General features: G+C 24.9%; 5 protein-coding genes across 8 annotated transcripts in view; 2 read left to right on the forward strand and 3 right to left on the reverse strand.

Moving 5' to 3' along the window:
- The first annotated feature begins 318 nt into the window (after positions 1-318).
- Positions 319-4345, forward strand: LOC127279295 (haloacid dehalogenase-like hydrolase domain-containing 5). Its single transcript, XM_051301574.1, has 3 exons — positions 319-533; positions 1169-1986; positions 3020-4345. Exons 1-3 carry the CDS (start codon positions 477-479, stop codon positions 3330-3332), a joined length of 1188 nt encoding a protein of 395 aa, XP_051157531.1. The 5' UTR covers positions 319-476; the 3' UTR covers positions 3333-4345.
- Positions 4346-8563: 4218 nt separating this feature from the next.
- Positions 8564-12866, reverse strand: LOC127279292 (bromodomain-containing protein DDB_G0280777-like). Its single transcript, XM_051301567.1, has 2 exons — positions 11878-12866; positions 8564-11739 (listed from the first exon to the last, which is right to left on the reverse strand). The coding sequence occupies exons 1-2, from the start codon at positions 11886-11888 to the stop codon at positions 10212-10214; spliced, it is 1539 nt and encodes a 512-aa protein (XP_051157524.1). The 5' UTR covers positions 11889-12866; the 3' UTR covers positions 8564-10211.
- Positions 12867-13033: 167 nt separating this feature from the next.
- On the reverse strand, positions 13034-14703 carry LOC127279300 (uncharacterized). The gene is made up of 4 exons (XM_051301582.1): positions 14540-14703; positions 14234-14315; positions 13567-13903; positions 13034-13276 (listed from the first exon to the last, which is right to left on the reverse strand). The coding sequence occupies exons 1-3, from the start codon at positions 14606-14608 to the stop codon at positions 13572-13574; spliced, it is 483 nt and encodes a 160-aa protein (XP_051157539.1). The 5' UTR covers positions 14609-14703; the 3' UTR covers positions 13034-13276; positions 13567-13571.
- Positions 14704-14764: 61 nt separating this feature from the next.
- Positions 14765-18342, forward strand: LOC127279297 (galactosylgalactosylxylosylprotein 3-beta-glucuronosyltransferase I). The gene is made up of 5 exons (XM_051301578.1): positions 14765-14927; positions 15096-15343; positions 16647-17242; positions 17339-17635; positions 17823-18342. The coding sequence occupies exons 2-5, from the start codon at positions 15208-15210 to the stop codon at positions 17919-17921; spliced, it is 1128 nt and encodes a 375-aa protein (XP_051157535.1). The 5' UTR covers positions 14765-14927; positions 15096-15207; the 3' UTR covers positions 17922-18342.
- Positions 18334-23079, reverse strand: part of LOC127279288 (fasciclin-2) — a 100327-nt gene continuing 95581 nt past the window's right edge. For all 4 annotated transcript variants that reach the window (XM_051301559.1, XM_051301558.1, XM_051301560.1 and 1 more), the window contains one exon: positions 18334-22288. In XM_051301559.1, the coding sequence (XP_051157516.1) occupies positions 22147-22288 (142 nt within the window). In that variant the 3' untranslated portion in view covers positions 18334-22146. The remainder of the gene's footprint in view (positions 22289-23079) is intronic.

Consider the following 23079-nt stretch of genomic DNA (forward strand, 5'->3'; position numbering starts at 1 on the left):
GTTAATAACATTTATATATTAATAAATCATGGATTAAAAGCTTAAAAATCATGTTAAATTTTGAATTTCGAGCTGTTTTTCCAGTTAAGCCAATATTATGAAAAAAAAATATTTCTTCTCAAAAGCAATTAAATATTAAATAATATAATTCTTTTTTTTAATACCAATAAAGTTTATCAATGTTTTGATATAAAAATTTGGTGTAAATTAACAGTTTAAATATAATTATGAAATATTTTATTTTCTTGGTAGGCGTGTAAACAAATTTTAAAAGTGCCCTCTGGGGGAAAATTAAATAATTTTTTAATTGTACACATTCTTCTTGTATGTATGTGCGTGTGGTAATGTGTCCGATATAACCTTAATATATAAAATTGAATCACATTATGTGTGACTTGTGAATATATATATATCAAAACATTATTTTTAAGTTCCATTTTCGAAAATTTTCTAATTATCTCCTCGCCTATTACGATATGGCGATTCTACAAATTCTAAAACGACCGGACTTAAAACGATTTTTTGGAGTCAAAGTAAGTTGAATTTAACATTTTTAATATTTATATACTGTTTCTCCTTACAAAATTGGTGTGAAATTTAAGCATTGTTTATTTCATTACCAGTTAAATATAGTAATCAACTCCCCCGTCAAATTCTCTGTCTCACTGTTCAAAGTACAGTATCTTTAATAAAGCATTTAATCAAATGACAAGACTATGTCAAGTCATAAATTTCCAAATTTCTTTAAATTGATTCTCATCTTTTTTTTTGACAGATTCTTATACAGTTTAAAAAAAGAATAAATTAATGATTTTTAAATGTCATTAAAAAATGTTATAAACAATACAATGGATATGTCAATTTTTTTGTTTCCTATTTTCTATATTTTTGTGTTCGCAAATAGAGTTGTCGAACAGGATAAAAATATAAATACCCTTGTACCTTCTATATAGCTACAAGGCAAATGTATTTTTACTTTGACTTTGACAAGACCAAGTACAATATCATGTGACTTATATTTATGCTTTTTAAAAAAATTTTATGTCATGAAAATTGAAACAATAGTTTTTTTAATATGAGAAATCGAATTTTATTTTGAATAAAGAAAAACAATGTAAAAAGACTTTGTTTTTATATTTCGATTTGAAATTTGTTTCCTTTTTTTTAGCATTTGAGTAACAAATCAAAATTTGGCCTTCTCTTTGACATTGATGGCGTGATTGTTCGAGGAAAAAATGTCCTGCCACCAGTTCGTGAATCCTTTAGTCGTCTCAAAGGTCCCGATGGGAAATTTCGTGTACCCACTGTTTTTGTGACAAACAGCGGTAATGCCTTACGCAGTGAAAAGGCAGCCGATTTAACAAAATGGACTGGAATCGAAGTGTCCGAGGATCAAGTGATAATGGCACATTCACCATTACAAATGTTTCATCAGTTTCGTGATAAACAAGTTTTAATATCGGGACAGGGAAAAATTCGTGAAATTGCTAAAGAATTAGGTTTCATGAAAACAGTAACAATAGATGAATTAGTGAGAAATTATCCAAATTTAGATTATGTAAATAAAGATAAACGTGTGGCAACAAGTGGTCCTATTGATTCAAATTTTCCAACGATAGAAGGCCTACTTCTTCTTAGCGAGCCAATAACATGGGAAACACCATTGCAATTAATGGTTGATCTTTTAATGACAAATGGAAAACCAGCATCAATGCCACCGGCAATTCCATATCCACATATTCCCGTATTGGCGTGTAATATGGATTTATTGTGGGTTTCTGAAGCGCCAATTCCACGTTATGGACATGGAGCATTTTTGCTATGTTTGGAAAATTTATATAAAAAAGTCACGGGAAAAGATATGGTTTACACAGCACTCGTTGGAAAGCCTAGTGAAATAACTTATTATCATGCAAATCATAAAATTCTCGATCATGCAGAGACAATTGGAATTAGACATAATGTAGATACTATTTATGCCATAGGGTAAGTGAGAACAAAATCACTTTTTTTTAAAAATTATTTTCACGATTTTATGATCAATGATTAGAAAACAAATTATTTTCTAAGACAGAAAACTATAAAATTTAACAAAATGTTTTTTTCAAATTTTTTTATCAATAATTGCAAAATAATTTATAATTTTTAACTATTTAAATTCTTATTCATTAAAATAAAATTCTAAAATATTTCTAATCAATTTCTTTTGCAAAATTAAAATCTTTTTTTAAAATAAATAATCAAAAAAAAAATTGTGCTGTAAAAAATATTTTTATTTTATGGTTTTCAGATACTTTAAATTTAATTTTCTCTTTAACAATATTCTACATTTTTAGATAAATTTATTTTGTAATATTTTGAAAAATTGTGAAACATTATTTTTAAATATATATTTTTGTGTAATTTTTAAATGATTTAAGATAAGTTTGAATTCACATTATCTTAATGATTTTTTAATGTTTCGAGAAAAGAATATTCTTCTACTTTTGGTTTTAAGAAACAAATAAAAAAAAATTACATTTTGAACACAAATTAAAGAAATTATAAATAAAACATGAACTTAATATTCCATTGATCTTACAAATTAAAAGCACTTTTTTCAACAAAAAAAAATATTCCTATTCCGAATTTAAGAAAATGTTATGTTAAAATATAAAATTAATTTATTTAAAAATGAAATTAGTACAGTTTCCTAAATTATTTTTTAATAATTAAAAAATTGAATTGAATTTTTTAAATAATTAATTAGTATTTCCTATTTATTATGCAGTTTTAAAAATTTTTTTTTAAAACAAAATTACTTTAAAAAAATGATAAAGGAAAAATTTTGGATTCAATTTTAATTGGTAATAAATAAATTAAAAAAACCTGTCGAATTTGACAAATTTTTTTTAAGAATGTTTAATTTCTAATTTTGAAAGAGTTATATAAATTTAAAATTAATGAATAATTCTTTAATTTTTGAAAAATACTTTGAAGAAACGAAATAAAAAGAATTTGAAAAATTTCTCTATTCCAGTGACAATATTAACACAGACGTATTCGGTGCTAATTTATATGACAAGTATTTGGCGCGCTATACAAAAGGAAAAGGAACGAAAACACGAACTCTCGAAAGCCTATTAGGAAAAAATATCACGGGACCTAGTGCAAAGGCTTGCATCAGTATTTTAGTTGAAACTGGAGTTCATAAACGAGATTCCGATTTCATAATTGATCATTGTCCGAGGGATTTTTTGCCAGTTGAGGAAGGTTTGTGTAAACCAGCTTTTATCGTAAACGACGTAGGCTGTGCAATAGATTTAGCTTTCAAAGAAGAAAATTTTAAATAAGGCCTAAATTCGTATAGCATAGAGTACTATTTTTAATTTTTTTTTTTTGTTCTTCTTCAGCAAGATATAATAATATGTGATAAAAGAAAAGAAAAAGAAGATGTAAAATTCATTTATTGAATTTGAAAATCAAAAAATCTTCTTTACTTTTTCAAGACTCTTATCTTTTTTTTAATTATAGATTAAAATTCTTCGCTTTTTGAAAATGAAAATTAATTTTTCAGTAAAAATAGAATTCAGAAATTTTTTTTACAGCAATATTAAAGACTTATTTAAAAGAAGTATATTTAAAAAACTAATTTAATATAGTTTTCAATTTTAAACAAAATTTTTAAATTATGAATTTTAAATAAAATATTTTGACGAAAGATATTGCCAGATAATTTTCTAAAAATAATTTTGAAATTAAAGTTTTTAACAATTAAATAGATAGTAAAAATTTTTTAAGATTATAATTAATCGATTGAAATTGTAATTGTCAATATTGAAAAAGAAAATTTCTGGCAAATTCGTTAATAAATATCTAGTCCATATAGCTACAATACTGCAATAAAATAAATCGCAAAAAAGTGATAAAAGTCATGACATAGAAAACTTTTCGATTTTTTTTTTTTAATCAATACTGTGAAATAGTCGACACGTACATTTTTGTTAATGTTTACAACCAGAGTATCTTTATTTTTGTATTAGTTTATTTTTTATTAGACAATTTGCTTGCAATTTTAATGAAAATAATGTTAATATTATTTCAATCATAATTATTATATCTATTGTAATAGATTTTTTTAAGAAATTTTATGTAAAAGCGTACAAAAATTAAAAATAGGACATAAATTGTTTATAAATAGAAAAAAAAACGAGAATAATATAATAATTCTATGTGGCTAATCCGTAGAATTTTAGAAATATTTTTAAATACATTTTTGTGTTTAAAGTGCACGTGACTTTTACAAAGTTTCGGATATAATTTTTTTTTTTTTGTAAAGAAACTATTAGCACTCGAAATAATGAGGCTCTATAATAATAATTGTCGACTGGAAGTAATTTGTCACTTCCTATAATAAAATAATAATGTCAATTCTTAATTGTTATGAAAATTATCGATTTTTAGAATTTAAATATTTAATTAGTTAAAATTTCAAAGGCAAAAACATTTTCAGAGTACTTAAAAAATTTGAATTTTCTGAAATTATAAGATTATTCAAATTCAAAAATTTTGAAAATGATTTGTTAAAAAAAAAAAACCTGACGAATAAGATTAAAAAGTACGATGATCGGAGAAATTGTAATTTTCTATTTTACATTGAATATTTAATAAAATTGAAAAATAGTTGAAAAGTTTAAAATCCGATCCTCGAAGCTTTTAGACACATTAGGATTTTAGAAAATGTACAAAACAAAGTTGAATTGTAAAATATAATGTATATATATATAATGATACTCGTGAAGATTGCAGATGATGAATAATTTAATGATCCTTCGCTAAATATATATATATAAAAAAATAATTAATAATAAAAATTGTACAAAAACGTGCTTAATATAAATATTTTACTATACAAGTGCGTTGTGTATATGAAAGTAATTATAGGATAAGGTTTTAATGAGCAGTATGCACGTGAGAAAGTAACAGTGGATGATCTTCAAAACGAGACAGTGTAGTTAATTATAGTAAATATAATATAAAACGATGATAATCGAAAAAAATCAAGTTTTAGAAAAATTATTTTCTAAATTACCATTTCAAAAAATTTCCTCTAAAGTTGACATTCAAATTAATAAATGAATTATATTTAATTTTAAAAATTATAGTTATTATAAATTATATTAATATATATTTCTAATAATTTTGAATCTTTTTTTGTATCAAATTTCTGATTTAAATTGAAATTTGAAATTAATAAATTTAAAAAATAAATTATAGAAAATTTTTTTAAATAAATGAATTTGAGAATTTTTTTGAATCCCGTTTATTGGGAGCTGAAGAAAAGAAATTATCAACTGTCGCCTTGGGCGTAAAAATCAACCACAACTCTAGGTCAAGAAACTTACATTTTTCTTTCACTTTTCGCACGCGTGAACCACTTGATCTTGAATGTCAAGGCCAGAAAGTGTTAATCACATTGTGTTGATCAAAGTGCATTAATTAATTAATAAAAAGTCCCATAGAAAACGAGAGTAGATCACGAAAAATGAAATTAAGGTAATTTAATTAAATATTCATATTTACAGTGAAAAAGAATATATTTTATTTATTTTTCATTTTATACGTAAATTTACTGTATTGTACTTTTTAAAAATTTTCTTTCCTTTTTTATGGATGCAAATTGCCTGAAGGCGAATACCTTTTTGTTAAATGGAACAAATTTTAGATGAAAGATCCGGGAGTGTATAAGAGTGTTAAGAATAGTAATAAATAATGATGAGTGAGTATTATTGGAATTGTATAAAAAAAAGTATACGGGAAAATGACAACTGTGCAATTTCTTAGATTGAAATTAATAGATTGTAGATGACAAGAAAATTGTCGTTGAATTTCAGATATTAGACGAAGCACCTTAAGAATCACAAGGTTGCGCTCTTGAACGATTGTAGCCGGTTTTACCGTTAAATCATCTCTACCTATCTCTTTGACATTAACGATATTTCCTTTAGAAGAACTAAGTTTCATTCTCGCGACCTGTAAGTCATTAATTATATTTACATCATTAATGCAGTTCTGTTCCGATTTAAAATCGAGTTCAAAATTTTGGTATTTTATTTCAATTTTCGCTTCTTTTTTTTTACTATCTTTTATTCAGTAGCTATTGGTATTTTTTGATATTAACTTCTTTTCAATTTAATTAATTATTCTTTTTTTGGTTTTTTATTAGATAAATTCAATTAGTTTATTTTTTAGTTTTTTTTCCAAATTGTAATTTTTTATTTTATTTATTATTATTTATTTAATTAAATATTTTACAATTTAGTTTGTAAACATTTTTTTATATTAATATTTATAGGAATTATTTTTATAGTTGTTTTGATAGACTCATCTTTAAAAAATTTGTTTGTCACTATCATACCTAATCTCCGAAAATCTTTTCAGGTGGTCCTATCAAATTTACAATCCAGTCTTTTTGAGATTTATAAATATTTATTTTTTTTGTAATTTTCATGTTTACGGTTGAAATTAAATTTAAATAATCGATTCCGTTTAAAAAAAAAAATCTAAAATTTTAAATTCACCATAAATTATTATTTTGATAAACAAAAATTTAATATATTTGAATTTTCTAAAATTACTTAAGACAATTGATTTTATTATTTAATTCATTTACCTCTTTTTTAAATTTCAGCTCAATCAAAATTAGGTCAATATCTCATTAATAATAATATAGGTAACGAATTACGGAAGTAGTTTGACCAGTTATCACATCCGTCGAACGATTCTTGAACCATCTCTCATACTAGTTCATTGATTACTACTTATCATAAATTCACGCGATAATTAGATCACCCAGTAATCGACTTTATATTTTCTATTTGTCGAAATTCTTCACGCATCACACAACTTTGTTTACTTTGTATAAAATCTGAAAGTACAAATTATTCGAAATCCTGTAATTATATTTTATTTTCAATTTCTTTTAAAAAAAACATTATTTGGAAAATTTTATTTTTAAATCAGTTAATCATCCAAAGGAAAAAAAAAATGTTTGAACTATTTTCGTTAACTTTCAATTTTTTGTATTTTTTCTGAAATCCTATTTAAGTAAATTAAAGATCATGTTCAATATAACGACTTAGAAAAGGAAAGTTTTCGTGATAATTTAAACGCTATTTGACCCTCGATCCTTTGAGGATTTCGTTATTAAGAAAATAAATTGAGGACTTAAAGCAACGGTAACGTTGATTATCTTAATGTTCGCAATCATAAAATGCCTATAAATTTATATAATTTTTGTGGTTTTATTTACGGGATTTGCAAAGGTTTGAAAATTGACAATAATTAAATAGTGCTAACTAATTATTAATTAACATTGATAAGTATAATAATAACAACATAGTAATTTAAAAATTTTCATTTAAAAAATCGAAAATTAAAAAAATAATTCTATGTAACATTATAAAAAAATTTTTTAATAAATATTTCTAGAATATTTTTTTAATAATAATTATAATTATGAAAAAAAAAGTAATTGAGAAATAATTCTTAGAACGAAAAAGCAATGATTAATACACGTGTATATATTTTTCCAGCTAGCTGGAGCATACATGAAATAAATATTTTAATTCTTTATAGAAGAGATTGTTAGTAAATTATATGGTAAGACCTCAATAATCGAGCCTGTGACGATTTAGTGGAAGTTATTATTCAAATTAACAAGTTTTTTTTTTTTTTTTTAAAAAAAAGCTAAAATATAAAACCAACTTTAATGGATTTTTGATTTAAATTTGAAAATCAAGAAACATTAAAATTTAAATACATGATTTTCTCGTTTCTTTTTGTCTTCCATTAAATCAATCAATTTAGTGAAAAAATAAAAATTCGAAATTCCTAGATTCGATTTGGAATTCAAATGATATTCGCAATGGAGAAAGGACGAAGAAGGACAAAGGTGATTGACCGAGGAATTTCTTTTTGACTTTTAAAAACTATACTGATACTCTCATTTCTTAGTTCGATTTTACTGTCGCCTTTTCTGAACAATTATTTCTTTTTTTGCCAAAGTCCTACTTCAATGAATTTATCAATTGCGTCTTAAAAGAAAAAAAACAAAATTAATGATCTAATATTTAAAAATCAAAGATAAAAAAAAATTGAGTTTGAAAATTATTTTTTCAGAAATACATTAAAAATTTGTTGGAAGAAAATTTACATTTTTCTATAAAGAAAATTTCTATAGAATTAATTTCTATAATTTAAGACTGAATGACAACATTTGTGATGAGTTCTAAGAAAATATTAACGGTGTGATGATAGTTTGCAAAAATTGTTTTATTTGCTTTTCCTAGTTCTTATTGCAAAAAGCATGATCGTGCAAATCTGTTCTCATTTAAATCGCTTACGAGCAACCTCCGCTTCAGAAACCTCAATTCTCACTCAACTTTAAATATTTTATAAAAAATAATTATTAATTTCCCTTTTTACGATATTGTGAAAATTATTTTTAAAATTCGATTCCTTTTTACGTAAAAAATGGTTTTTTTTTTCTAAATTATTGACACAACAGAAGAAAAACAAAGAATAAATTTTTAAATTATTTAATAATTAACATAATATGTAAATATTTGGATACAGTAAGAAATTTCTATAATTTACACGAAAAATGTTTTTTCTACAAATATAAAGAAATGCCAAAGCATTTTCACCTTTTCTCTTTCTTAGAAAGATTTCTGCATTATTTATCATGTTTAAAAAAAAATGATTAATTATAAAATGCTTTATCAAGATTTTTTATTCATAAGTTTTTCGATTTATAGAATAAATTTTTTACAAAAACTTTTTATTCTATTAAATATTTTTTTTTGCTCTACTGGCGTCTTCGTTGAAAAATTTTTGGACGGAAGAAAGTTAATTCTGTATAAAGTTCACGTACAAACAATAAAATGAAAGAAAGTTCAGATTTCAATCTCAGATCTGGATGGAATATTTAAAGAAAAGCTTTTAAGAACTTTTTGTTTTTTTTAAATAACATGTAATTAGACTCATAGAAATTGTTTTTAATAAGGAATAAAAACTTTATCACCTACTTTTTAGTAGAAAGTTGATTAAAATGAATATCCCTTGAAAATGATGATTTAAAAAGTTTATATAAAGAAAACTGTAAAATACTTTTTTTTAGAGTTTATAATAAATAATAAAGTGTGAAATAACATTGAAATGGAAGTTAATATAGAAAATAATTATTTGGTAGAATAAATTGTAGTAAAGGAAAAACTCATTTTAAACTGAGTCATTTTGAGAATAATCTAAGGAAATACATCATTATTATTTTGAACTACATAAACCAATAATTATAATATTTATAATTTTTTTTTTCTATACAAAAAAAAATTCAATTCACTTTTTATTCTAATTTTTCATTAGAAAGCAATATGACACATAAAAGATTGAAAATTGTACTTTGGAGAATAAAATATTTCTTTTTAGAGGGAAAAAAATTTTTCCTAATTATGTTTTTTTTTAATCCAAAGTTTAAAAAATTTTGATTATTAAATTATTCAAGAAAAAGCATTTTAAACTACTTAAAGCGTATTTTTTTTATGAAACAACTTTAAATGAGTATTAATGTACTTTGTACAAATTCCGTTTCATTTTAAATTTTGTACAAAATGAACAGAAATCGGTTATTAGAATTCAATTTTCCCGAATTTTCGTGTAATATAAAAATAATTTTTTTGTTTTTTACATCGTACGAATTGAAAATATTTTTTTTCTACTCACTATTAAAATTTTCATTTTATATATTTAAATATAATTTTCATTATATTAAAATTAATATTCACTGTAAATATTATTTCAATGTTTTTAATGTAATCAAATTAATTTTTTATTACCATCACAATATTTGTGAATTGAAAAAAATTATCCCAAATTTTAAACAACAAAATATTTGAATTCAAAAAATTTCTTTTATACAAACTAATTTATAAAAATTGTATTAAACGAAAATTGGAGAAAATAATTCCAAATTATTAGGGAATATAATATTAATTTTAGTGTTAATTCGCCTTTTCTATATTCTACAAAATATCTTGCCTCGTCTCATTCACAGTTAAATACACATCAAGTTCAAAAAATGAATTCCATCACACAAAACTCAATAAATAATGATTCTTCCTTGTCGTGTGACACTAAAAAAAAAACAAAATTCATTCACAGAAAAAAAACTTTCACCGCCAGCATCGATCGTCAGTCGGCACTTTTAAATTTCGATAGCACTCTAAAGATCTCTTAAGTCTTTCAACATATTCATGAATTTCATCCTCATTTAATGACCTAGAATCGGAACGTGCAAGAGATCTTTTTTGCACAAGAGCAGTGAGCATGAATGTCAAGGCTGGTATTGTCATACCAAGTAAAAATGTTGGATTCATAATATTTTTCATACCATGTTTTGTGAAACCACGAAAAAGTTCAGCTAAAATACCATCATCTTCTTTAATTTCATTATTTAATTTACCATATAAATGGGGCTTTATTTTGCCAGTTTTTGCAATATAATTATAATAATGTGGATCGTATGATTGTGCATACAATTGTGAATAATAAATATCTTTGGACGGTGGTTTATGTTCAACTTCAGGAAACCAGGGACTTGCGTCCTCATAATAAATTGGTGGATTGCTTACAATTGGCGCGCCACGTGCATAATTAGGTGGCCTTGAATATATCACTTCAACGGGTGGTTTCATCATTTTTCCTGGATAAATTGGTGCCGACATTGGTGGCGGTGGTCCTTTATATAATGGAGGACCAATTCGCGATTGAAAAGATTGACGATAATTGATTCTTTTCATTGGTCGACGATACATGGGCATCATTGGATAATCGTTTCGCGATTGAATTAATGGAATTCGCTGTGATAAATGTGGCTGATAATATCCACCAATTGGTTGACTTTGAAACTGATTTTGATTTAAATTTTGAAATTGATTTTGTCCTTTAATCTGTTGGATATTCAATTGATTTTGTTGAATTTGATTATTTAAATGCTGCGATTGAATATTTTGAAATTGTTGGGATTGATCTTGATGATTTTGTGCCAATATTTGATTTTCTTGCTCCTGAAGAAGTAAATGTTCCTGTTGTAATTGTTGTTGCTTCTGTCTCTGTAACAATTGCTCCTGCTGTCGTAAATATTGTTCCTGCTGTAATTCCTTCTCTCTGATTTGCTGTTGTTTTTGTAATTCCAATTGTTCGTTTAAACCTTGACCACCTTGGAGATAATAATTTAAAGCCATTTCCGATTCTTGTGGGGTTTTTGAATTCATAAATATATGTAGTGCTAAATCAGCAGGACTTTGTCCTGAATTTTGTTCCTGTTGAACGGGATTTATATTTATGTAATTATCATGAAGCTGACGAGATTGTTGTCTTGTTGTTGGAACAAGTTTAACAACTTGAATTGTATTTTTATTTTCTAGATTTAATTGTGAACTATTATTCACAATTGATTTTTCATGAGAAATATTTTTTGCATCATTATTATAAACGGGATAAAGTTTTTGTGGTTGATTTATTTCATTGTTAGTGATACTTTTTTCAAGATTATTTTGTCGTGATGTTCTTGTTGAGATTTGTGATTCTTCTGCTAAATAGTCAGTGTTCTCGGTCAATGGATTGCCTTCGAAATTTAATTGTCCACATGTTAGATGAATGAATAGAAGGAAAATAAATTTCCACGAGAGCTTCATGTTTCTGAAATTGGGATTTATTGCAAAATAAATTTTTTTTTCTTTCTTTTTTGTTAAATATTTTAAATAAAAAAAAGTTAAATATTAAAAGGATAAATAGAATTTTTTTTAATAATTTGATATGTAAATAAATAAAACTCACTTTTGGACCATTTTTTAATTTATAAAAAAAGACACTTTTTTTTTGTTAATTAGAATTTATTAACGAATGGCAAATAATGGACCACGAGTTGCGTGACGAGAACACGCGAAACACGTCCATCGAATTGAGAGGAAGTAAAAGCACTGGTGCTAGTTTTCTGATGAGAAAGAAGCATTCACTTTGGTAACCTCCCTACCTTGTCTGACCCGCACCTGTAAATCCCACGCATGGGATTATAACTAAAGGCTTCCTCAAAAGCCAACATTCCATTGTCGGCATTATTATTTTCAAATCTATCTCATAATTTTCATCAATTTATCACTCGCATACATTTCTACTTTCTCAGACAAGAGACTCTCACTTTTTTTTTAAAAATATTCAATTCTTTATTGTAGTAAATAGAAAATATCGTTTTCTTTTTTAATTTTATTTTCAATTGACAATTTTCAAAAATAACTAAGATTCCATTAATCTTTAAACTAAAAGTTAAAAAGTAAAAATAATTACGGAATAAATTAAAACAAATAAATCTCTTTTTTTTCAAGTGATCTATTCTCATTATTTTTCACTTTAAAAACCTAGAATGCTTGAAAATCCGTTAGGTTATAAATAATCATAATAAAATACGTAAAGAATTTTCTTGTATAAAGATAATTAATATGTCAATTTTAATGTGAAAAATAATATTTACTACAAAAATAACGAATTATTTTTTTTCAATACACCTAACGCATTAAATAATAATAGAAAATAAGGTTAATATTTGTAGGTAATTGCGATGGGTGGACATGGCGATTACACTTCTACTTCTGCGAGTAAAGCCGTCGACGGCTTTGAGCAGAGTCCAAAATGCTAACAAGTCACAGAAAGGAAAAAAAACTAAGCCTCTCGTACCTCCTGAGGTAAACGAGATGATATCTAACAAACTTGAACGCCAAGTCGTTGTTGGGGAGCTCTCGAAACGGAGACTAACTTCCAACAGCAAACGGCTGCACTTATTACAGATCATCGTGGAAGGGGAGAGGAGCAGAAGAGGCAGTACGTCGATGAAGTACTCGGGAAGCCAGGAAGCAGGAACGTGACGGTCCTTGGACCCAATAAGCGAGGGATGAAGTTCGCAGTGGTAGTCACTGACCAAAACGAGGCGGACAGGCTGGAGGAAATAGCACGAGTTAAAATTGGGTTCATGTCGTGCCCAATTAAAAGAAGGCCCAGACAGCGGCGCATGCGGAGTCTTTAGAACGGCCCTCGAGGAAGCAAAGAAGACTCTCGCACGAACCAAGAGCAAATAGGCCAGGAAGATTGGGAACGCAAGGGTCGCGCGCGCGACGAAAGGGAACCTCATCCATGAAGACAGAGAAGCTTAACAGCAGTTCCGTGGATCGATCTTCAACAACATCTGTAAGGGTTCAAAAATACAAAAGGGTTTTTAGTATGGTATAGCTGACATAAGTCCTTCGCATTCAATGCAAGGCCATCAGTTGAGTCCTACATGATTCAATTTATGCTTCACATGAATTGTTTCTCCATAAAGGATTTTAAGCTGTCATAACCTTTCTAGCCAAATGATTAGTCATTCGGCTGTAAAGGTAATGGCAGTCACCCTTACAGTAAGCAAAAAAAATAATAGAAAATAAATTCTATTCAGTTTTATAAAATGTAATTTATAAATAATAAAAAAAAACTTGCCAAAATTATCTTTTTCGTCGTGTTTTAACAGTAGTCCATTCATCTTCGACCTCCATTTGATCGTTCGTTGCTTCGTCACTCTCAGAAGACGAATCATTTTGTCGTGATGACCGTTGTGATAATGAATTTCTTGAAATTTCAGCTCTTAACCAAGATTGAAGAGGAGGTAATTTTTCAAGTTCTGTTAAACTATTCTCACTATTAGAAACGCATAAACGATAAAATCGTACTAATTCTTCTGCAACTTGAATTGCACTATCATCTTCAAGTTCCGTGTTAAATGTAGTGTCCATATAGTCTTCTAATTCATTCGCAACTTCGGATGGTGTCAAATTTTCTAAACAACAAAACTTCCTGATTAACAAAATTTAATTCGTTATTTATATTAATTTACAATAATATGTATTTAATTTACATTCTTTAATTTTAACAGGAAATAAATAACATTAATTACATAAATACTAAATATTTAATACACTAAAGTGTAAATAATTTTGGAAACTATTTTTAAGGCCTTAAAGTATTTAAATAATTTTTATCATTTACATTTTTGTCAACAACCTTTTATTAAGAAAGGAATATTAAAATTTTAATTAATCCATACCTAATTATAATATATAATTAATTATCCTCATTTAATTATTGAATATATCAAATCAAATCTTACCATTCATGAAAAAAACCTCTGTAATATAAGGACCGAATTCTTGTGCATGTTCTTTCGAACCCATTCCATGTTCTACAGCGATCTATAACAAATATAACGAATGTTAATTATTTGCAAAATAAATCAAATATTGATAAAAAAAAAGAGATACAAAAATTAGGTAGCGAAAATTTGATTCGAATAAATAAATCCTATTGAAATTATAATAATTTTTGTTATTAATAAAGAGAACTTTTCGATTAGACATAACCTCAATTAACAGTTATGATGTATAGAAATAATAAACATGTTTTTGGAATTACTCACTTTTAAAGCTGTCCAATTACTTAAAATTCTCTCAGTTATTGATAAGAAAAAATCTTTTTGATTTGACATTTTTCTATAATTAAATTTTATTTTCTGCACCAAATATAAAAACACGAAAAAAACGTGTAACAATCACTTCCCTTAAGACTAAATAATTATTGGTGGAAATTTCTTCTGTATTTTAAAAAATTGAACCAATCGTATCGAGTTTATGACATATTTGGACAAGATGAAAGTTTGCAGCCAAGTTCAAGTCATACGCGTCATTAAACGGCACTTTAATATAACCTTAAAATTATTGCATTTTATTGTTTTATTGTTGTATTATTATGTTTAAGTGAGAAAATTATTATTTTGTATTGTGTTTCTTATTTCGGATAAACCGCAGGTAATTTCTATTCTAAAAATAGTTTAAATCGTAAATTTGTATACTTTAAAATTTTTAATAACAAATTGTTTTTTTTTTTTATTTTTTATCAATAATTATCATTTAATTTGCAATTAAAAGCATTGTAAATGCAATATTATACCAAAGTAATAATTGTTTGTTTTTTAGTATTTATTCTGTGAGAGATAAGAAATTACACGACAGCAATGTCATCATATTTTGACACGTATGAATATAAATTAATGAAAAAGTTTTTATATAAAAGGTATGATATATAAGAATGTCAGAAAAATTTTTACTATCCAAAACAGAAATTGGAGTAAATATGAATTTTCAAAGACAACCACGATGTTTTCGAAGCAGTCAATTTTGTATAATGATAAATGTAATAGCCATTACACTCATTTGTTTATACGGTAAGTTTTATATTAATATTTGATTTTTTATATTAATAATCGTGAATATCTTTCGTTCATTCTGTCCACACCTGAAGTTAGTATTTATTATAGGTCTTTTGTTTTTTTTAAATGTGTTGTTTGACATTATTTTGTGTTGGTTAAAATTTTTCAATGTTTTGAAATTGTCATTTGTGCGGGCGTATTTTAATTATTAAAAATTATAAAATTGTTAGAATCGTGCAAAAAAATTGTGAGGATTGTGAGAAAAATTCATTCGATTGCTGTTAGAGTAAGCTGCATAAGTTGATAATTTTATCAAATTTCAAAAATTTATTTAATTAAATCACAATAATTTAATTAATTTTAAAAATAATAAAAAAAATTTTATATTATTTATTTATTTATATTATATATACATATTAATTTTTAATTTTGTCTAAATATTAATTTTTTTTAATAATTTTTATTTTTAAATATTAACTTAATATAAAATTTTTTTAAAATAATTTTTATTTAAAATAAAATTTAAATTATTATATTTGATATATATTTATATATGTTACATTAATTAATTAATTAGGAATATTGAATAATATATATTAAATATTAATTTTTTATAATTTATAAATTATTTATTTATTATTAATTTAAATTTATTAATAATAATAATTATTATTTATTATTATATAATAATAAAAAATTTCCTTTAATAACAAATATTTTTATTATTTTTTGGTTATAATTTTTTTTTGCAAAATATTTTTTTTTTATTATAGGCAATTGAAAATTTATATATTTCATATAATAGATTAATAATAATTATTATTTATTATTATATAATAAAAAATAAAAAATTTTATTTAATGTTAAATATTTTGATGATAAGAAATTTTTACAAGACCTTTACCGATATATGTTATATTAAAAATTATCAATTTAAATGAAAAATTATCGACAGATAATCAAAAAAAACATCAAGAAATATTTTTTTTTATTTGATAAAAATTAAGGAATTATTATTAACAATGTAATAATATTATAATAAATTAAAAATATTATTGATAATATTAATTTTAATTTCTTTATAAGAAACAATTAAATCCTCAATTTCGCGCGTTTAATTTTGCTAGTTTTATATTAATTTAAAATAAAAATACTTCTTCTATGGATGAGCAATAATTGACTTATTTGAATTATAATGAACTAGAATTAACTTTTTTTTACGTTTATTTTAATTCATCAAAGAATAGTTTATTAAATAGTTTATTAAATTTAATAATTGATAAAATTCTAAATTTTTACTAATTTAATTTAATTTCAGTATGGCAATTAGAGGACGACAAATGTAAAAGTAAATTGTCGTCAATGTTGGAAAATATAAAATCATTAGGTTTATGTGAGAGATCGATAATAAATGAGAAAACATTTCGAGATTTAACGAGACTTAAATTATATAAATTAGATTTAGGAATATCGAGACGAAATGAAGTAATTTTATCAACTTGTCTCGATAAAGTTGAAGAGTTATTGAATTCTTATTATAAAGATACACCAACAATATATGCGATTACACCAACATTTGCAAGGCCAGTGCAAAAAGCAGAATTAACACGTTTGGCACAATCATTTATTCTTGTTCCAAAATTCCATTGGATTGTCATCGAAGATGCTGTTAATAAGACAAAATTAGTTAGTAATTTATTGGCTTCCAGTTTATTGTCCTATACACATCTAAATGTTGCAACACCAACAAATTACAAACTTGGAAAACGCGATCCACATTGGAAAAAGCCACGGGGTGTTGAGCAACGAAACGCAGCTCTTCGATGGATCAGAGAAAATTTGGATTCTAGTCACAATGGAATTGTATTTTTTGCTGATGACGATAATACTTATTCCATTCAAATTTTTGCTGAGGTAAATTTTAATTATTTATTTAAGTTGTAAACAGAAGAATCTATTGAATAATTGAAATTTGATTTAAAATTGTGTTAAATAAAAAATTACTCGCAGATGAGCAGAATTAAAAAGGTCGGCGTCTGGCCAGTGGGTTTAGTTGGAGGTTTAATGGTAGAGAAGCCACTTTGCGATAAGGTCACAAAGAAAGTAACTGGATTTAATTCAATGTGGAAACCAGATAGACCATTTCCAGTCGATATGGCAGGATTTGCAATAAATTTAAAACTAATACTCGAGCATAAAGATAGTTGGTTTTCGTTTGATGTTCAAGGTGGATATCAAGAAAGTGAAATTTTAAGGAAAATGATTACGAAAGATGATTTGGAACCATTGGCTGATTTTTGCACGAAGGTATGTATTTGAAAAGAATATTTTAATTTTAAATTTTGATTGCCTATTAATATCACTTTCTAATCTAATCTTATTTAAGACAAGTTAAATCCAAAGTTTCCATGTTAAGAGAATTGTCACTTAAGTCAAAATATAGTTTACAAAATTAATATTTTCTAATAAAATAATTATTATTTGCAATTTTCAGGTTTATGTTTGGCATACAAGAACCGAGCATCCTCTCCTTCGTACCGAACAAATGCTAATAAAACAAGGAAAGCCATCAAATTTTGGCATTGAAGTGTAATTTCCGAGTTTTTTTTTCTTTAAAAAACGCCAGGTATTTTAATCTACATTTTTTTAACAAAAAAAAAAAAATCATGGACAATACTGTAAATACATTTGCGATATGTGCCACAAGTATTATAGTTAAGAAATATTTTTAATTAGTCAAAATATCAGAAAAATAATGAACACATTATCTAAAATAGTTTTAATATAAAAAATTATGTCATCAAAATCCAGTGATTTCCAGATTTTTATATATTTTTCTTTTTAAAAAAGAAAAAAGAATTTTGTAAAACAAAAATTGTTTTTTCAACATAAGAAAATTGAAAATTTTATTTATGCATATTTTTATAAATGTAACATTTAAAAAAAAAAGTCTTTTTATTCAAAATAATGGAATAAGTCAATGGAGAAATAAAAAAACAATAACATTTTCAAAATGTCTTCCTGTTTATTTAGTTTTGACTTTTTCGCATACAGAAAAAGCAATACATAAAAAAAATTCCTTATCTAATAAACATGACCATAAATCGAAAAACATTCTCGAAATTGGAAGATGTATTTAATACTTTGTTTTTTTTTTTTAATTTTCATACAGAAGTTCGTTTTGTTATCTTTTTCTTGGCAACGGGTATAAAATAGTGTTGATTTTTTTCCCCATTTTTTTTTTCTATTAACTGTCTTTCCCAATATCGTGATAATAATTCTTGTCAATAATAATAATAATTATAATAATAGTAATGTAATACCTTATGAGCTAATAAGTACTATAATATTTGGCAAACTTCTCGTCACATTACGTATAAAAGCTACTTGCGTAGAAAAAGCATTCGAATAATATTAAATTGTGCAGAAAACCTTTTTTTTTATATTTTTTCCATTTTAAGGAAAAAAAAATGATGTAAATGTTATATTTTGGCAGTCGTTTTTTTTTAAAATATTAAATAGCGAAAAATTGTGCAATTTGTGAATAATACTCTAAACGGATGTTTTTTCCACGCCGGGGTAAAATGTTTTCTAAATATTTAATTACCAAGAATGTTCTTTTTTTTAAAGATTATTTAACTTACACACTAAAGGGAACGTTTACAAGCATTTACAAAAACTTATCACATTTTAAATGTCTCCTTGCAAAAAAGCCTTCGATTTTTTTCTTCAAAAGTAAAGAATATTATACACACAGAACATGAAGTGTTTAAATTTCTTTCAAGCATTAAGTCGTAGATACTATTTTGCAAGGTGTACCTGAAATGCCTTTATCTTTTTTTCTGCAATATACAAAACTTGTATAATATATGTAGAAAGAGAGAGAGACTGTGCGATTCAAAAAGAGAAAACGATAAAAAAAAAAAATTCTAATCGAATCGTATTTTTCTCTCTTTCGAGAAACTACTGATATTTTCGCAGAAGTCCACTTTCAGTAGTGCGTACTTATTTTTTTAACATCAGTGCATGACTAATACCAAAAGCAGGCTTCGAATTTAAGTGGATTTTTTACACACTCAAATTTTTCACTTATTTTTTTCTTTTGAAACTAAGAAATGCATAGATTCGTTTAAAACATTCACATAATAAAATAATTGAAATTCAAGGATAAAATAATAAATTATATTCAGAAGATTAAAAAAAAAGGTTTTTTTTCTAAGTAAACTAAAACGAAAAATAAAATAATTTTTGTTCTGTGTTTTGAATTTCAATAAAATTCGCTCTCTTAATTAAAAAATGTCCTTAAAAGCTAAAGTGTCTCTGTCACTCGAGAACACATTTCATAAGATTTTAAACGCAATCTTTGAATCACATTTTCGACGGGATATATTCATTTTCTTTTACGAGTTAAATTAATTAACACACATTTTTTTCAAGAAGATTCTGTGCAACGAGAAACACATCAATATTACCCAAAAATTTTTTCAAGATAATTATCCACAAATTGTCAAACATAAAAATTATTTTACAAATTTTTGAATATTAAAAAATTGTTCTTTTAAAATTTGTCAATAAAAAATTTGAATTAAAATCTTTCAAAATATTAATATTTAATATTAATTATTATCATAACTGAGAGTGGATCAATTAATAATATTTTTTTTTTTTTTTAAAAAAAGGAAAAATTTTCGGGAATATTGAATTGTGCTTTTGTAATGAAATATTTGGGATCGGGCGAGTCGAACGTATGACTGTAATGATAAACTATTTAATATACAAAACATTCGACTCTATGACTAAAAGGAAAAAAAAAAATTTGAATCAGTCTTTGAAAACAAGTGATAAAAACCCGATCGATGACACTGAAGAACGTTTAAGCTGAATAGTGGCTGAATCTTAATATTTATATAAGCATTAATTATATGCGCAACAACGAACAATTATCATAATTGTTTTTTCTTTTTTTTTTGCGAAAAAAAAAACAAGAAAAATAATAAAAATGAAAAAGTGCAATACCTATTTACAAAAAAAGTGCCAACAAAATTTCATTTGCGAAAAATTCACTTGGTATATATTTTTTTTGATATCTGATACTAATAATAATACTAATAATAATAATAATTTTCATGTGTATTTTTCGCAAATAATTTTTTGTCGTGACACACGCTCCAAAGCCGGCGTACTAGATCATCGCAATCATTGTGTAAATGATGTTTGTTATTTTTTTATTTTCATCTTTTTTTTTCCCCAAGCAGAGTGACCACTAACAATTATTTTTTTTTTTATCGATACACTTACGGTGTGCTAAATTTTGTACATTTCCTTTCTCTCGCTTTTAGAACGGCCTAACTACGTTTATTTCTCTTTCTAGTTCTTCTCTTCACTAAAATGTGTGCTACGCTGCGATACTTTTACAGGCTTTTTCACGAAAGCAATTTACTAAGGGGCTTTTCCCTCAAAAAATTGAGCGAAGAAAATATGATTTCAATTTTTTTTTTCTTTTTTCGAATAGGAAAAAAATATAAATATATTTTTTAACTATTTTTTGCTCAATTTTTTAGGAGAATCAACATTCAAGTTTCTTTTTTGCAAGTTTCCAAAAAACTAATAATAATAGTTTATCTATTATCAATAATTTTAATTGTTTATTAAATTATTTGTTTTATACTAAATCATTAGTAGAAATGTGGAATAAAAATTATAAAATTTAAAAAATTTCCATTTTTAAAGAAACCAAAAACAAATTCTTGAAAAAAAGGACATTAAAATTCATAAGAATACAAAGTTTAAAAATTTTTAATTTCGAGAGGTTAAAAAAAACTCTTAACTTGATATGCATTTCTCATATGAAGCTCTCCTAAGAGAATTTAAACACTTGATTAAACTTTTGTTTAATTGTGCAAAATTCATGTCACTTACTGCACTGAGAGAAATTAAAAAATTTTACCAAAACTATTTTAAAATAGTTTAGAGAACATTTGACTTCTTTTAATTTTTATTTTCGAAGTAGTTTTTCGAATTTTTAAATATAAATTAGTTTTCAATGTAATTCATAATTTTTTATATGAATATTTTGTATTTTTAAAAATACTTTAATTGTAAAATATTTTAGTAAAATTTAATAATAAATTTTTCAGTGTGGAAAGCATTGTTTTTATTATTTGACATTTAATTTAATTAAATCTTAATTAGAACTTTACTCGGAAATGAAAAATTCCACAACTTTTAGTATAATTTATTTTATACTCAATATTTTTCTTTTTTTTTTTTTGAAAACTTGCAAAAAAATTTTATAATTTTTTTTTTTATTTGTGCTGGGAGAGACTAGCTGCCGTCTTTGTGAAGTTTTACCTAATCACTTTTACTTTACATACAATATTACACGAAACGATTTTAAGTTTTTGTATCAGGATCAATTCGATTTTTAAAATCGAAATTTCCAAAAACCTGCATCAAATCGATTAATAATTTAAAAAAAATAAAAAAAGATGCAGGTAATTTTTTTTTTTTGATACATGAGTCAACGTGCACAAAACGCCAGATTAGAAAGGTAAACAAACGTGTAATATTACAATCCGAAACTCTTTTGTTGACTCGAGTAATTCAAAAGCAAAGGAATAGAAAGGCCACTTCGTTAACGATCTCATTTAGTTCAATCCGGATGAGTTTTGAAAAAATGTGTAAACATTTCTTTTAATTTTTTCTTTCACATTAAATTTGATAGAGAGCTTTTGTTTTATTTTTTTTTTTTTCGTTCATAAACTTCATCCGGAGATCGCGATCTGAACCATTTACAATCTAGTACGCCGGAAGAATATCTAGACGGCTGAGTCCTTGCCGACGAAACCGGTCTTAGAGATGGATCTTTTACCATCGAATGTGATGGACGTTTCTCGTCGTAGTCCAGAGTCAATGATTGGTGTAATTTTCTTCTCCTCTCGAAGTGGTTCCTTTTCATCTCTAAGAGAACAAAATTTATTTAAATTTCAGTAAACAAAATAATTTTTTTTATTTTTTTTCTTTGAGCGAAAATGCGACGCTGATTGTACAATACAAAACATATTAGACATGCTATAGTTGATAAGAAAAAATTTATTCGTGACAAGTACATTAATTTTAAAATTCAAAACTTAATTAAAAAAAAAAAATTAATCTTGATATTTTTAATTAATTTAAGACGACTTTGATAACGACTTTTTATGATTTCTTTTTCTCATAATTGTCAATTATAAAATTCTAAATCTCTTTTTTAAATTCTTACAAATTAAAGATAAAATAAATTTCCATCTTTAATATTCTAATTTTTAAAAGAAAATCTCATTAATTTGGCATAATTAAAGGAATTTTAGAAATATATTCAAGAAGAAATTGGGTTAAATTTGTTCAATTATCACTCGAATTGAAAATGAAATAATTACATTAGAATATAATCATATAAAATAATTATCTTTCGCCGAGAAAGAAAATCTAGAATAATTTAATTAGTTAATTTTCCCAACAAAAATATACTGTCATTCAATAGCATTATAAAATTTGCTTTCGAAAAAATTATAATAGTCACATGATTTGAAATAAAGAAAAAAGAATTTAATATATTTGATGAAAATTGTGAAACATGCAACATAGCCAAAGCAGAGCGAATAAATGTACATGTCCTAAGCGAGTACAGAAAGTATAAAAAAAATAAGTTTGTGTGTAGATAATGATTGTCGAAACACAAAAAATACTAAGGGAAAAGTAATGAAGAAATT

The sequence above is a fragment of the Leptopilina boulardi genome, unplaced genomic scaffold, assembly GCF_019393585.1.
Source record: "Leptopilina boulardi isolate dan_hultmark-lab unplaced genomic scaffold, ZJU_Lbou_2.1 LbouV2_214, whole genome shotgun sequence".
NCBI lineage: Eukaryota > Metazoa > Arthropoda > Insecta > Hymenoptera > Figitidae > Leptopilina > Leptopilina boulardi.

Coding starts and splice junctions, on each gene's coding strand:
- LOC127279300 (XM_051301582.1), bottom strand. CDS start 14,608: ATGTCAAATCAAAAAGATTTTTTCTTATCAATAACTGAGAGAATTTTA. Junction 14,316..14,539: donor GTAATTGGACAGCTTTAAAA/GTGAGTAATTCC, acceptor TATTTGTTATAG/ATCGCTGTAGAACATGGAAT. Junction 13,904..14,233: donor AGAGGTTTTTTTCATGAATG/GTAAGATTTGAT, acceptor TTTGTTGTTTAG/AAAATTTGACACCATCCGAA.
- LOC127279297 (XM_051301578.1), top strand. CDS start 15,208: ATGTCAGAAAAATTTTTACTATCCAAAACAGAAATTGGAGTAAATATG. Junction 17,243..17,338: donor CCATTCAAATTTTTGCTGAG/GTAAATTTTAAT, acceptor AATTACTCGCAG/ATGAGCAGAATTAAAAAGGT. Junction 17,636..17,822: donor TGGCTGATTTTTGCACGAAG/GTATGTATTTGA, acceptor TGCAATTTTCAG/GTTTATGTTTGGCATACAAG.
- LOC127279295 (XM_051301574.1), top strand. CDS start 477: ATGGCGATTCTACAAATTCTAAAACGACCGGACTTAAAACGATTTTTT. Junction 534..1,168: donor AACGATTTTTTGGAGTCAAA/GTAAGTTGAATT, acceptor CCTTTTTTTTAG/CATTTGAGTAACAAATCAAA. Junction 1,987..3,019: donor GATACTATTTATGCCATAGG/GTAAGTGAGAAC, acceptor TCTCTATTCCAG/TGACAATATTAACACAGACG.